The sequence below is a fragment of the Camelus ferus genome, chromosome 5, assembly GCF_009834535.1.
Source record: "Camelus ferus isolate YT-003-E chromosome 5, BCGSAC_Cfer_1.0, whole genome shotgun sequence".
NCBI classification, from domain to species: Eukaryota; Metazoa; Chordata; class Mammalia; order Artiodactyla; family Camelidae; genus Camelus; species Camelus ferus.
The window spans coordinates 62849727-62864164 of record NC_045700.1 but is presented as its reverse complement, the minus strand read 5'-3'; the positions used below and the strand labels follow the sequence as shown (position 1 = coordinate 62864164).

Here is a 14438-nt window from a genome sequence, read left to right as displayed (position 1 = left end):
ATTTTTTTTTTAATTCCACAGAATTTCAAAATGTGCACAAATGCTAAGGAATAAAGATACCCATCATTTAAAATAACATGTATTTTTAAACCTAGAATTTGTTTTGAAAATTCCAATACTATGTAATACTTTCAACAAAACACTAAAATTCACATAGTTCTTAGCATGACAAACTCACTTAAAAAAATTACCTGTTATCTCTCGGACTGTCCGAAAGACATTCAGCTTCTCTGGGTCTATGGCTTCAATTGCATTGTAAGGGTCCCTAGAAAATCAAGAAGAAATGTAGCCAAATTTCAAATTATATAAAGGAGTGAAAATATGAGAATTGTGACTTACTTCATTCAAATCCAATTTTAATTAACAATAGGAAGGTTAACAAAGTTTTATCCAAATTTTTCTATGCTAGATGTGGAAAGGGATTAAAAGGTGTTTTGAGGACACTTTGATGACACAGAATATAGAAGTTCTTCACTGGAGGCTATTCTAGATCTAGAGGAATGGTTCAATTTGACTATCCTGAAAACCTCCAAATATAGCAATTCTGTTTATTAATCATTTTATTTTATTTTGCCTTTAAAAGTTTATTCTTAATTGGGAAACTATACTCTTCAAATAAATTATGTTATGGTGAGCATAATTGCCTTGTGGGCTCCTCAAAGCATACTAAATAGCTAATCAAAGCTGTAATTTCATAAGAAGGATGAAAGCAAATACAGGAAGTCTTTTTTTTCCTTTTTTTGCTATATCTTCACATTTATCTGTTAGTGCAATCTGGTTTGTTTATGTTCACTTCCATACCACAGGAACTATTTGCTTCCATCTATATGAATCATAGTAACATTTGAAAATAAAACTTACAACAAATTTAATAATACTCAAAAGGTGTTATAAATTTTGGAGACTTTGAAATACCATCTACTAATGCATAAATGTATTTTTATAATTAATATTATTGATACACAGATGCCCTGTCTTTTTGGAAATGAATATAAAGTAACTTTTAAAATTAAATATTTATTGGATATTTTTCAGACATTTTCATCTTAGGAAAATATTTTTCATGCTTTACATGCTGATTGTACAAAATAACTGCATACTTGAATAGATATAATATTAAACAATCCTCAGTAATCCGAGCACTACTTTCAGGTTTTTTAAAGGAATATATAGTTTTCTATTTTATTTTATTTTATTACTTTAAAAGACGTTCAGTGCTACTCTGGGCAAGTAGAAACCTCATATTAATATAAAATCTTCAGAGAAAAGTTAAATTCCATTCACTGGCCACTTCTCCAACAGAGACCAAACCTTCTAAAACAATGAACTACGCTTCTTTAGAAGCATGTATTCACTCAGAGCAGTTAACTGAATTTTATTCTTTCTGTGCACATCTGTTGTGTTACAGTCTCTGAGAACCTTCATTTTCATTTGGGGAATGAACCCTAGGATATGGTGATCCATTGGAGGCTATCAGTCAGAGCACTCGGCAATCCCCTGACAAACATCTGGTCTGTCTTCTGGGAATGTGAGTCTGAGTCTATTCGTATTTATTCATCCTGGCATCAGAGCCTTGAAAAGATTCTCTGTTAGTTCAGCAACCTTGATCTCTGGAACCACATTGTACTGGATCTCTCAGCTTGGTTCACCAATATATTCTTCTATACTTTGAACCATCACATATCTTTAAAGAAAAAAATCTTTCCTTGCAGAAACGACTGTTTCAAGCTAAGAAGTGCAACTGATACAACGCACTACTAGTCTGACGTGGAGTTCTACAGGAAGTTAGACAACACTACGCGCGATTCTCCCTATAATTCACACATAAGCAATTAAGATTTTCCTCAGTGTGACATGAACACCTTTCAAAAGCTAAATTAAATATTCTAACAAATTTGCTCTATTTTTAAGATATACAGAATCAAAAACAATGCTTTTGATGAATATGAAATCACACAATTAAGTTCATCACATGAGAAAACTGTTGTTACCATTTCTTCACATGCAAAGACTTGTATGCAGAGGAAACATTAGCTCTGAGTAGCAGAATGGGCTTTCAACACTCACTCTTTGATGTTCTCACTTTACTGAGAAGCACTCGAAGTTCAGGGTAAGCACACAATAATGGGGTCAGTCCAGATCTTTACTGAGAACACATCCAGGTTGTCAGAGATGAAATGAATTCTGGACTGTTCACATGAAACCCAACGGACCGCAGAAATTTTATACACTTAATTTTAGAGATTCAGAACTCTCAAAAAATAAGTTGACAGAATCCCACTTACCAACTTCAAAGTACCCCTAGGGGGTTCCATCCTAGAGCCACTTGAAATCTACAGTATTTTAAAGTCGAGGACTTTCCTAGCTAAATTCAGGGGCATGAAAAAGAACATTATGTCCATCCTGTCATTGATGTTTGGTGATCTAAAATAAAGCTCAGGATAAAGAGAAATATATTTTCACGATTCTATTGAAATCATTTTATTTTTTCACCAAACATTATCTGTTTTCCATTATCTATCATCTGAGCATTTTCTTATCAGTGTCTCACTGGGACACAGCATGGACACACTCAGTTGGTGAACATTTTGTTGCTCTAAACATATGCACATGAACAACGATAAACATGACAAGACACGAAAGAGGATCCTATTGATAACCCTGAACACTGCATTTTACCTGCAGTTCCATTCCAAATAAAGAAATGAGTGCCTAGTTTATTTCTAGCTATGGCACTACTATGCTATAAACTATAAATATATTTAACTTTCTCGAGCTCTTTTACATGTTAAATTTTTAATTGACAACTTGATAGTAAATTTATTTTTTGCAGAAATTTGTTTTTGAAAAGTATAACTTCATTTAATTATGGATCTTGCCTTTCTATTAGTTTAAAGAAATACCCCAGCTATTTTAATCAAACCATGCATCCTACTAAAAACTAGTTAGTAGACGATTGACAGTAACAGGAATTAAATGAAATAAAATGTTTTGTTAATTTACTAAAGCTTTCTGTTTATAATATCTTATATTATTCACCTTTAAAATTTCTCTCTCTGTCCATAATACACATATGCACTCACTTATTACATACGTGAATACACATATACCTATACATAAATGTCTGAGACCTACTCAATTAACTTTGTACTGATATTGTTCTAAGATGGAAAGACTTCAGAATATATGTTTCCTGTTGGTATGAGGTTAGGAATGGGGAGCATATCATATTTCATATATATTTGTTCCAGAAAATGCCTTATATATTATGTTTGAGATAATATTAATTATAATGTTAAACTTAAGTGCTATCATTAAGGACAAAAAAAATCTTCTGAACAAAGAAGTATAATTTATCATAAAGTAAATATTGCCACAAAAATAATTTTGCCTTTGTTTGGTTTTTAATTGTCTATGAAATCTCTGTTCCACTATACTATGCTAAATATAAACTAGATACTAGATAAAGTCATTAAGGTTTTTCTTTTGAACTGCCTTTTTCTCCTGCTTTTATTTGAAACTTTATTTTGTTTTTAACTTTTGTTTTTGTTATTTTTCATTCTCTCTGTGTGTGTGTGTCTCTCTCTCTCTTCTTTCCCTCCCTTACTCCTTTCTTTCCCAACCTCTTTCTTTTTCATACCATTTATTAAGGTTTTACTGTATGCCAGGTACTGGGCTGAATGAAATTTGTTTTGTTTTGTTTTTATTCCCCACAACAACCAGAGGATGTAGGTATTTATCATTAACCCAGTTCTCAACTTTACACTGGAGGACACTGAGCGTTTAACATGTGATGGAAGCCGCACCACTCAATGCAGACTGTCGGCAGTGGAGCCTCAAACCAAACTCCAGTCTAGTCTGGGTCAAGTCACTTAAGTAGAAACTCTAACTCTTATTTTTAAGAGAAACTTGATTTATTTTTCTATTTCTAATCCATGTGAGTTGATTTTCTAGAAGTCACTTTTCACCTGGTTTTCTCCTTGAAAGCCTGGATTGGTCTGATGTCTTGCAATGATTTTACTCATAAACTTGTGAAAACTTGTGAACATATGATTCCTATTGCACAATCTATTTTTATACCTTGAAACATCTACTTTCCTTTTTTCACATTTATTTATTAATATCCCCCTATTCTAAAGCCTTAGGAGAATGAGAATATGTAAAACCATTTTATAATTAGTATAAATCCGGTTTTGATAAACATGTTCCACAATAAGCTAAGACTAAATAATTATTCTGAGCTGCACCAGATCAAGTCTCTTTCAAACCTTTTTACTCATGGTTTATCTGTAAGAAGACTGACCATTAGCAAGTCACTTTTGTTGGCTCATAATCCCTCTATTATCATAAAATTCTTGCGGTGGTTCTCAGTGGAGCAGTACCACCACTGAGCTGGGAAGCTGGGACTTTTGTAGAGATGTTTCAGTTGTAACAGAGATTGGGGCATACTTAAATCTTTTAGTAATAATCCCAAGCCAAGGAAGTTAAATGCCTTTCACAGCAAAGGACCGCTTCATGTCTTGAATCATCTTAAAATGTTCCACGCAGTGTAGGGCCTCATGTGCACAAACATCATGGTTGATCATACTTCGTGTGTAATTCTGTAGTCCAGTAGTCTCTTGCCATATAATGATGTGTCTGGTTGGTTATTCCCTATTCCAGTGGTCAGCTATTCCTCTGCACTTAAATTCCCTGTACTTCTTGTGCAGAATGACTTCTAATTCTGGCTGTCATGAATCTAAACTTTTATTACTAGTAGAAGCCGATCATTTTCCTATCAATACATACTTCATTAAACATTACTTTTCTAACTTTTTAAAATTACAGTTGGGCAATTAGAATGACTTTATAAAACTATGTATATAGGCAGACTGTATTACCTCTGAGTTTTATTTCAGAATTGAAAAAGAAATATTAAAATGCTTAATATAAAAGGGATGGATGTTGGGCCTAAATGGAATGAAAACCACCTGTCTAAAGCAATTCATGAGACTGTTTTCAAATCCTTCCCCACACTGATGAACTTGAGGCCAACTCATTTATTATACCCACGTGGAAGCAGCCAATGTGAATCAAGTGCTACCTCTTCTTATTTCTCAGAAGACATTGTTAACATAGTATAATCTTTCATTCGTGATGATATTGGGTTTTAAAAATAGCTAAAATGCAGATATATTGTTTTATTAAATGTCATGCATGCATTAAATTACATAGATGAACTTAAATATTGGCCCAGTGAAGTCAAAAAGGCAACGACAGCAATGTAAATGGATTCAGAGGGCCAGTGGGGACTATGATGAATATAACTGAATGAGTCTCATCTTGAAATGGCTTGTGCTACCCAGCTCTGTTGATTGTTGCCATGCAGGAATGTATGCTAAGAGTAATCAAGTCCACATATTTTTAAAAGAGAAGTTAAAAGTCTTGACCTTATTTTAAAACAAACAAGCAAACAAAAAACCAAAACAACAACAAAAAACACCTCTTGGACCAAATATAACATATCTAGGGCACAAAGTGCATAAATACTACTACCATTTCTGGCATAGACCTATATTCAAAGCTATATTTTAAAGTAAAAAAAATGCTTTATGTAATAAGACCTACAATAATTTATTTGAATAGCAAGAAATGCTTTGCTTTATTTCTCTTGCTGTTCCTATTTGGACATATTTATTCATAATGTGTTAAATTGTTTTGCTTCTAGAAATAATGTGATACATGTTTAGAGTAATCTTTTGAATTGAAATATGTGAGTGATATTTTTCTGTAGCCTGTAGCACTAATATTTAGGGATTAAGTTGTGATATAGACAAACAGATAAAATATAAAATAAAAATATTGACATTTTTATTGCAATTAAAGAATACAAACTTGGTTGTTTTCCCAGTTAAAACCAGCAGGTGGTTATGTAATGAAGGAGCCCAGAAAATGTTACAATTTTTTTTGCCAAAATTAAATTCATTTAATAGATTTCTTACAATAGTACTACTCAACCTAAAAAAAAAAGAGAAAAAGATGCATCAAGGCAAAGAAAAGTTTTCAAAGCTCGGAATAAATTCCAACTTACTAATTGGTTTTCTGTGAGATACATTTTTAAAAAAAATATTAATTTATGTTGTCTTGAACTAATCGTTTAGGACTTTAATGAAATTCTCCACTTCACCCAATGATATTGCTTCCCTAAACATATCTAAAAATATAGAGCTTACTGAAATCTATGGATTTGAGGAGAATGTCCTGCAAATACATTTCAGCTTATATACAAATCTATATTTTCACATCTAAGTAGTCACCAAACTCATAAGCTGGATATATTCTGCAATTTTGGTTTACTATCACTGCTGGTGTAATATGGCATTTGGATTTTGTTGGAGAAGGGTGTTAGCGTATGGTGGAACTCTCTGTCTCAAAAGGAATTGAATAGATAAAGCTAAAGAATCTCTTAAGCTTGGTCTACACTTTGTAAAATAATTTTCTACAAAAATGTAATACTACCCATGAATACCAGTGACAAGGAAGATCAAATTCCCATTGATTTTGGTGCAGTTTATGAACTTGTCAATGTTACTAGAATCCACGGTCTGAGCTGACATCAGTGAGCCTGTGCCAATGCCATCACAAGCTGCAGAAACAAGACTCACAGTCAGGAAGTGAAGAACAATTTTCTTCAGTCACTTGCATTTTTACTATAAAATGACAGTATTTTTGTCATTATTAAATGAAAAAAAATCACCTTTTGGGCAAATATCAGTGCAAGGTTTACACATTTTAATCCCATTTTCTTCTACTTCCATCTTGGAACTAGGGCAGGCACGCACACAAGAGCTGGAATCCACCACAAAGTTATCTGATGGAAGAAGATGAAATCAGCAATGGTGTTGAAATTCAGCCAAAGAATTTAAAACAAGGTATTTCGGGGTTTGAAAATGACTCCCACCCTTGAGAGGATGTATGTTTCTTTCCGTAAAACAACTCTCTAACTATCTCAACCTGAAATAGCACCTATGAACATCCACATTCAAATCCAAGGGCAGTGTGTGTTAACAACAGCTAGTCCTTGCTTAGCTACTGCTCCACGTCCTGAACTGCCCCCAAGATAGTGAATTTCTTTTATAGACCTAGGAAACTGCATGACATTTAGTTTGTGTTTTTCAATAGTTCCACTTCATTTCGTGTCCTGATGTAAGTTTGAAGCCTAAAACTACTTCAAGTTACATGAAGCACAAAGGAAGCTGAAGTTAAACTGCCTTGGATCAAGAGAGCACACTTCATATCCAGGAGGAAATGCTGAAAATGTGTTCATCTCTCAGTGGTGTGCCCTAGAAACTATCTCATCATTTTAAGCCAAGAAACACAATGAAATTTGAAAGGGCAGTACTTTAGAAAAGGTATACTAAATGAACCAGGAACATCTAATTACATGACATATTGATAATCCAGTGGTCTAGAATATGCCAGGACATTCCCTCCCTGCAAAAAGGACAAATGACGGCATCTAGAGCCTCCCACTATCTGCCAGGCCGCTTTGAGTTTTGAAGGCAGTATCCTTCCAGGTCTGGAAATACTGCTTCTGACCCACTATTCAGTGGTCTAGAAGACTTCCAGCCTTGAACGGGGCCCAGAGCAGGAAAGGCATATGGTGCAGGTGGGGTGCAGCAATTCTGCTACTTGGGTCACAAAACCCAAGAGGCTCTATGATATTAGATGTATCTATGGTGGGAAAATATGCCACGTGGAGTTATGGCAAGCCCCAACTGGAAAATCACATCAGAGACCTCTAGGATTCTAGAGCTACCCCAGGCCATCCAAATCATAGAATTATACACCATTTAACAAACAGCTCCCAACAGGCTTCGGAGTCCTGGTAGAGATAGAAGACCTAGCCATGGGTCATTGACTGAACTTGTAGCCAGAATTTCCCATCACAAACAATGTTTTGTTAAAAACCATGATGTCATAACGTTGGGTAGGTCCAATAACAATCCATTTTTAAGATGGAAGCAGTACATTTGGGATTGATATGAGCAGGGGCAGAGGCACAAGTAAACTGCATATGCATGTGGTCCCGATCCCCATGTCATCCACCACTTTGCTGGCATCTCTCCGTCAGCCAGCTTATACCTACGCTTGCACGAGGCCCAAGAGAGGGCACTTATGACAAGCTGACAGAGAAGAACAAAAACTAAGCTTGGTATGTGGGTGAAAGTAGCTGAAAAGTGGATAACAGCTGTCTTGAAGCCTCATTGAGGAGTTGACTTGAAAGACAGTGCCAAGGAAAAATCCTACCAGTGGGCATAGTTTTGGGTAGCACAAATGATCCTTTACTTTGTGTGGAATAAATATGAGTTTAGAATCAGTATGAACTCCTGAGAAGTGGCTTGCCCTGGGAGGAGATATTCTAGAACATCTGAATTGGAATTGAAGTGAGTCCAGGGTGGAGGGATATGTATGAATCCATGGGAGTGGGTCCAAAGTGTATAGATCTTTGTATTCAGAGTTAACATCCACTGGAGGACATCTGCTACAAAAGAGACACTTTGTTGAGCCTGCATCACAGCCTGATCTCACTTCCTTCCTTCCCCCAGGGGTCTAGATTCTGAGAGCATTTCTTAACAATAGTCTCTCTCACAAGAACCCAGCTTATAACAGGTGTAACCATCCTTTCTGCAAAGTCTTTAGGAATATCCCATATCAAAAAGCTTCTACATTTCTGCAGCAATTTATGCCAAGTGAAATAAATAAAAATTATAAAGATCTTCATATCAGTTAGGTTCAGATTTTGCATTCAAATGAGTTTCAAAAGAAAAAACAATTGCTGTTTAGAGTTTTTGAATTTCAGAATTCTGAATTAGGAATTGTAGGGACCAGTATTTAGAAGTTAAACATCTTTGTTTTTCCAAGATACCTACAGTTGAGCAAATCATGCCTTCTGAGCAAGACTCATCAAAGATTTACACTGATAAATTACACTGATAAATACTTAAGTGTTTTAAAGTAGTCTGCAATTCGATAGACCTAAACTAATTCAAAAAAAGAAGTTTATGAGTTACCATATCCGTGGTCACTATGCACATAATTAAAAAAAAAAAAGCTCTCAATGTTTAACCTCTTGCCACACTTAGGAGTTGAGAGCCTTCAGCTAAATTACTCTAAAGAATATAGTAACAAAAGAGAATTTTGCCAACTCAGATTTTCCTGGTACTCCTTCCACTCCAGCCCAACCCCTGGTCTCAACCTTGGGACTTGAATAAAGCACCAAAATAAATGGATAGAGCTTCAGTAAAGCACCAAAAATCTCAAAAACAAAACCCCCCAAAAAGCATGGTTTTGACTGTCTTTGAGGCAAGGAACCATAATTTGAAGGTAGAATAGTAGAAGAGAAGGTAGAAGAGGAAAAATTTCATCATCCAGCCCCATCCTGCAATGCTGTCAAGCCCCCAGTTTTGCAAGGATAGTAGCTAGTGAGATACAGAGTAACTTTAGATGAGAAGTTATTAGATCTAAAACATGCATTTGGATATTAAGGTGTTTAGGGTGGAAAATTCTCTACTATCCTAGAGTTAGTGTGTCTGTGACTTTAGAATAGTAATCCAGTGACATGTTAAATATATGCATAATAAATCTTTTAACCAATATAAAATATTTAGTAATAATGGCCAGAATCATCACTGTTTTCAAAGACTTGTTTTTATATACTATTCCTCTGAAACTTATTCTCTATCCATTGATTTTTATAATGATTCTGGGAAAGAGAGAGGGGCCATATGATTATTACCACCCATAATAAAGAGGAGAAAATAGGATACTAAATAGTTCATTTAAAACCACATGGCTAGGAAGTGGGCGAAGCCATAACCAAAGCTACTCTAATCTCACGTCCTTTACACTTCCTACTCCGTCATGTGCACGAAGTGAACGAAGCCAGTAACATCTATGTGCTGTAGACTGTAAAGCCTTCTTTTAATTGAGTATGTGGACAAATGCAGCAATGTTTTTCTGCCTTCCAATAAGTAAAACATTGGAGAAATGTTTCATTGGTCTCTTCAAACAAAGAAACTGACTTGAGCAAATACCAAGACATATAGTATTCTTGATGAAAGTTAAGCTGATCACTTTGAATGCCTAGAATGAGTTGTAAATTTAGACCCCTCAACATGCCCTTTATATCTATTATTATTGTGTAAGACTGGATTGGATGTTAAAACTATAATGATATATATTCTACCACAAAGAAGTGTCACTTATCATTTCAGGTGAAAATTCATTGTTATCAGAAGCAGACCTCACTCATTACATAGCTTGCTGCCACTTAACTAACCACTTTTCTGAAGAACGGCATCACGTGCAAAAACATACAGTGGAAATAATGAGTTGAGAAGTCAGTGCATGACTTTGTACTGTAACCTCAAGCATGCCACTCCTTTGCTGAGTCTGAACCCATCAAGTCAGTTTTTTTTTTTTAATTTTAATTTCCTGATTTGTGAAATGATGGTAATAGTACCCATACCCAAGTAACTCATGATATTGTCACAAGTTTCAAATTGCAATAAATTTACATGAAATTCCTTTGCTTTTAAATGATGGGCTAATGAATGTGGCTATTCTCATCCTGTTACTTACGTGGGCACTTCTTGACACAAAATGCTCCATAGGTATATTTTGCATTGAAATTATGCTCCAGTTGAAAGGTGGTTGGATTGTAGACAAACGTTTGTGGACACTGAGTAACACAGGCTCCACTGTCATTGAAGTTCATGCAAGCCTGCAACACAGCAGATATTAATTCCATTTTACAAATGACCTTTATAACACTTGTTAAAGGGACAGCTCTACAGCAGTTTTGTGAGGGCTGTGTTCTTTGTTTAGCATACATCAATTTCATAAAAACTGGAACCTGATAATTCTCTGGTTGTTAAGGCTTATTTTTTAAGTTCATATTTGTTTTGTACTTCTCAATTTTACAAACCTGTTTTTCCAATGTTGGTAAATATACCATCTATAGTTACTGATGTTCAGATTGCTTGGTATCTATCGACTAATTCCTAAGCTGACAATTGGTTAAAATTATTAAAGTTAGATAATAGTGGAAACTTATTTAAGCTCAGACTTATTCAAAAGGGTTTATGTTGAGTCTGGCACTGACAACTATATCCCCAATTGTACAGGCTAGATTTTCCCTAAAGCTGGTGTTTGGAGAGTCCTGCGCCTTAAGTGACATGGTAAGTACACTGACCATCATTGCATAGTGAGAAAGTGTTGTGTTGGCCATTCAAACTGGACTTAAAGAAAAGGTTCTGGCCAGTGATGAGCCAAATGTACATGCTGAGAGTACAGTGCAAATTCTAGAGAAGTTACTCTCCTTAGCCCATAATTAACTAATATGATATCTCTTCCTGTATGGTCTTTTTCATAATATCAAAACATTTGGTAAAAGTCACCAAATTCAAGTAAATTTGTGACTGCTGACTTACATATTTGTATTAAGACATCAATTTGTTAATAGATTCAAATGCATTTGAGAAGAATTAAAAACAACTTTATCACCTGAGAGCTAGGTATTTGATATAAAAAATAGAACACATGTATACGTACATAAAGTCATGTGAAGAGGGGATGAACTAATTCTCTTAACTAAAAAATTTAAACCTTCATAGGAATAATTCAGGCTTTGGAAGGCAAGCTAATGTGAACTCAAGCTGTATTTAACATATCATCATAAACTGTATGTTTGGTTATTAATAAGTACTAATTTATTCTGTTTCCTCAAAACATTGTCTTAATCAATTGTTGTTTTAGCAAGTACTTTATCACAAACATGACAATTCCCTGATGATGGTCTACGAGACGCATAATCGGAACGAGACTCACTGATGATACATTATTCACTAAGATGACACTTTCCAGGAAGAATCTATTAAAAACCAATCTAGAAAACTCAGTAAGTTTTAATTTATGGCTGTAAAACTTCATACGTACTCATGATTGCTTTACTAACATATTTTATCCAGTGTTGTGCAACAACATTGCTTGGCAACAAAGGGACATGGGCCAGAGAAATCAAACAAGTTACCTTTCATACAGCATATAAAACAACATATCTTATACCAAGGCCCTGGTCTGGCATTCTCGAACATTCTGTACAAAATGCCAAAGCAGAATCAATGGACTGTTCCATAAAAGTAATGAAATGAGAATTCTGAAGTTCACTCAGCACTTTATCATGATAACAGAATCATAAAAACAATGCAGTGAAAAACTTCTATAAGAAAGTCATGGCCATTGTTGGTGTTTATTGTTGTTACTAGTTTGGGATTGTTAACAACCTGTTCAGTATCCTCCAAACCAAGCTTCCATCCCATGTCTGGTGAGAAGCAAGGGGAATGGTCTCTGTTCAAAACCTGCTGAGCATCTTCCTTATATTTTTAACATTTTTCTTTTATTTCCTCCTTCCTCCCTACTCACTTGTGCAATACATACTTTTATTTCATTAGAGAAGTAGGATAGACAAATTCAGTATTTTGTGACATTAAGAAAAGTGAGAAATTATTATGTTTCTATATCATAACAGCTATAATGTATATTTTGCTTATTTCCAGAATTAAGTACCAATTAAAAAAAATACTCAGTTCTAAATATATATGTGTATTCTCTGAGTATTTGAGAAGGGGAAAAAAAAGAAAATAAATTCCTGTATTCATTTTTAACAACAAAAATAGTTTCTTATTCTACGATTTCTAGCTTAAAATGAAACTAATGTTCTGTGTGTAGCAAATTGCATCAACTATAGCTCACAGAATTGCTTGTATGTATTCAAAAGAACAGAAAGAACTTTATCAGGGATGTCAAAGTGTAATTAAAAAGTGTCCCTGACAAGCTATAAATGTTAATTTTGGGGAAGTAAAAATGTCCTCTTCCAAAATTAAAATCACACAAATTAGCATATAAATTGCTATAAGTGTGCATTTATAAATCTTATAAATTTTGAATAATATTAGCTTGTAAACAATATAAACCATAAAATAGTTAAGTTCATAGAGTCATCTGCTTTAATCTTGAAATTTATATCAAGAAATAAAATGCAGATGCCCCTACTCAGAAGACTAAATGATGCAATAACATAAACAGGTAATCACCATAAATTTTGGAAAGATGCTGTTAGCTTTTTAGAAGATATCCCAGTATGTTCTCCGTCACGTTCTCCAATAAATCTCACTTGTAATATACATTAGAGCAGAAAGAAATAATTCATTTATTAGAATAGAACAATCCTAGTTCATCAATAGCCACGCAGTTAGGGAATGACTTCTAGTAAGGCAGAGCATTTTTCTTAACCCTAATGTGGTAAAATTTGATCTTATCTTTATAGGCTGTTAGAGATTCAATGTCCCTGAGCCAAACCGGGAGGGGGGGCAGGTGAGTGAAGGGGAGAGCTCCCAGACTCACGAAGCAGTCGGTGTCCTTAGGTCCTGAGCAGCCTCCAGCACATTCTCGATGACAGCAGTCACTGACGTAGGGCCCGTAGCATCTGCCATCACACTGTTCTGCACATACTGTCCTTGTCACTGCAGAAGACAGAGGTAGGGCCTTGGTCACAGTCAGCCACCAAGAAAAACCTCTAGGCTGATTTGGAGTTACTGAGAGAAGCCAAATCCTTGGAGTAACAATTTACTCAACTCACCCTTGACTCAGTTCAGCAAACATTTACTGAATGAAGTCTGCAGTTGATCAAAATTACTGTACAAAACTCTTCAAAATTAATACATGAATCTGTTCTCAGTTCTTTCTTGTTCCAGCAAATACTCATAGTGCTTTACAAAAATCACACAACTTGCAAGAAAGAATCAAATTTAGAATAACCAAATGAGGCATTTTGGCAGGTTGCGAAAGATGGAGTTAGCAGTGAAGTCAATTTCCCATGTGTACAGTGAGGTTCTAAGGCAGAAACTGTCCCCAGAAATGAATCTAAGATTTTTAGTAGTCAATGCAAAAAGGGACCATAAACTTTTACATGATTCACATTATATCTTAAATTATTTTTATCAGATAGACAAATGATAGATGATAGATAGATAGATAGCAGATAAATAGGTTGATAGATAAACAAAGATAGACAACTGATCTGTAGTCGCACAACTGTTTCTATTCCTGAGATATAAGTGAACTTTCTACAAGATTCCTCAAAAAGAGGGACCTGTGTAAGGAATAGAAAAACATCCGGGAAGGAAGGAAGGAAGGGAGAAAGGAAGGAAGGGGAGAGATGCATTCATAGTGAACACAACAAAAAATTCCATTAGTCTTTTAATATCCTTCAATCCATGCTGACAGCCTCATATTAAGGTATGCTTTAGTAAAATCAATGCTATAGGCTGGACATCAAAACTATAGTATTGAAGGACACATTTCTCCTTATTTCACTTATTCTAAAGAGGCATTTT

The 14438-nt window shown here is 34.8% G+C and overlaps 1 protein-coding gene across 6 annotated transcripts in view; it reads right to left on the bottom strand.

Moving 5' to 3' along the window:
- ERBB4 (erb-b2 receptor tyrosine kinase 4) overlaps positions 1–14438 on the bottom strand; it is a 982069-nt gene that overhangs the window by 261280 nt on the left and 706351 nt on the right. For all 6 annotated transcript variants that reach the window (XM_032479938.1, XM_032479940.1, XM_032479941.1 and 3 more), the window contains exons 6-10: positions 13447–13565; positions 10624–10765; positions 6737–6850; positions 6499–6625; positions 192–265 (exon numbers count right to left, since the gene is read on the bottom strand). In XM_032479938.1, coding sequence (XP_032335829.1) covers positions 192–265; positions 6499–6625; positions 6737–6850; positions 10624–10765; positions 13447–13565 — 576 coding nt within the window. The remainder of the gene's footprint in view (positions 1–191; positions 266–6498; positions 6626–6736; positions 6851–10623; positions 10766–13446; positions 13566–14438) is intronic.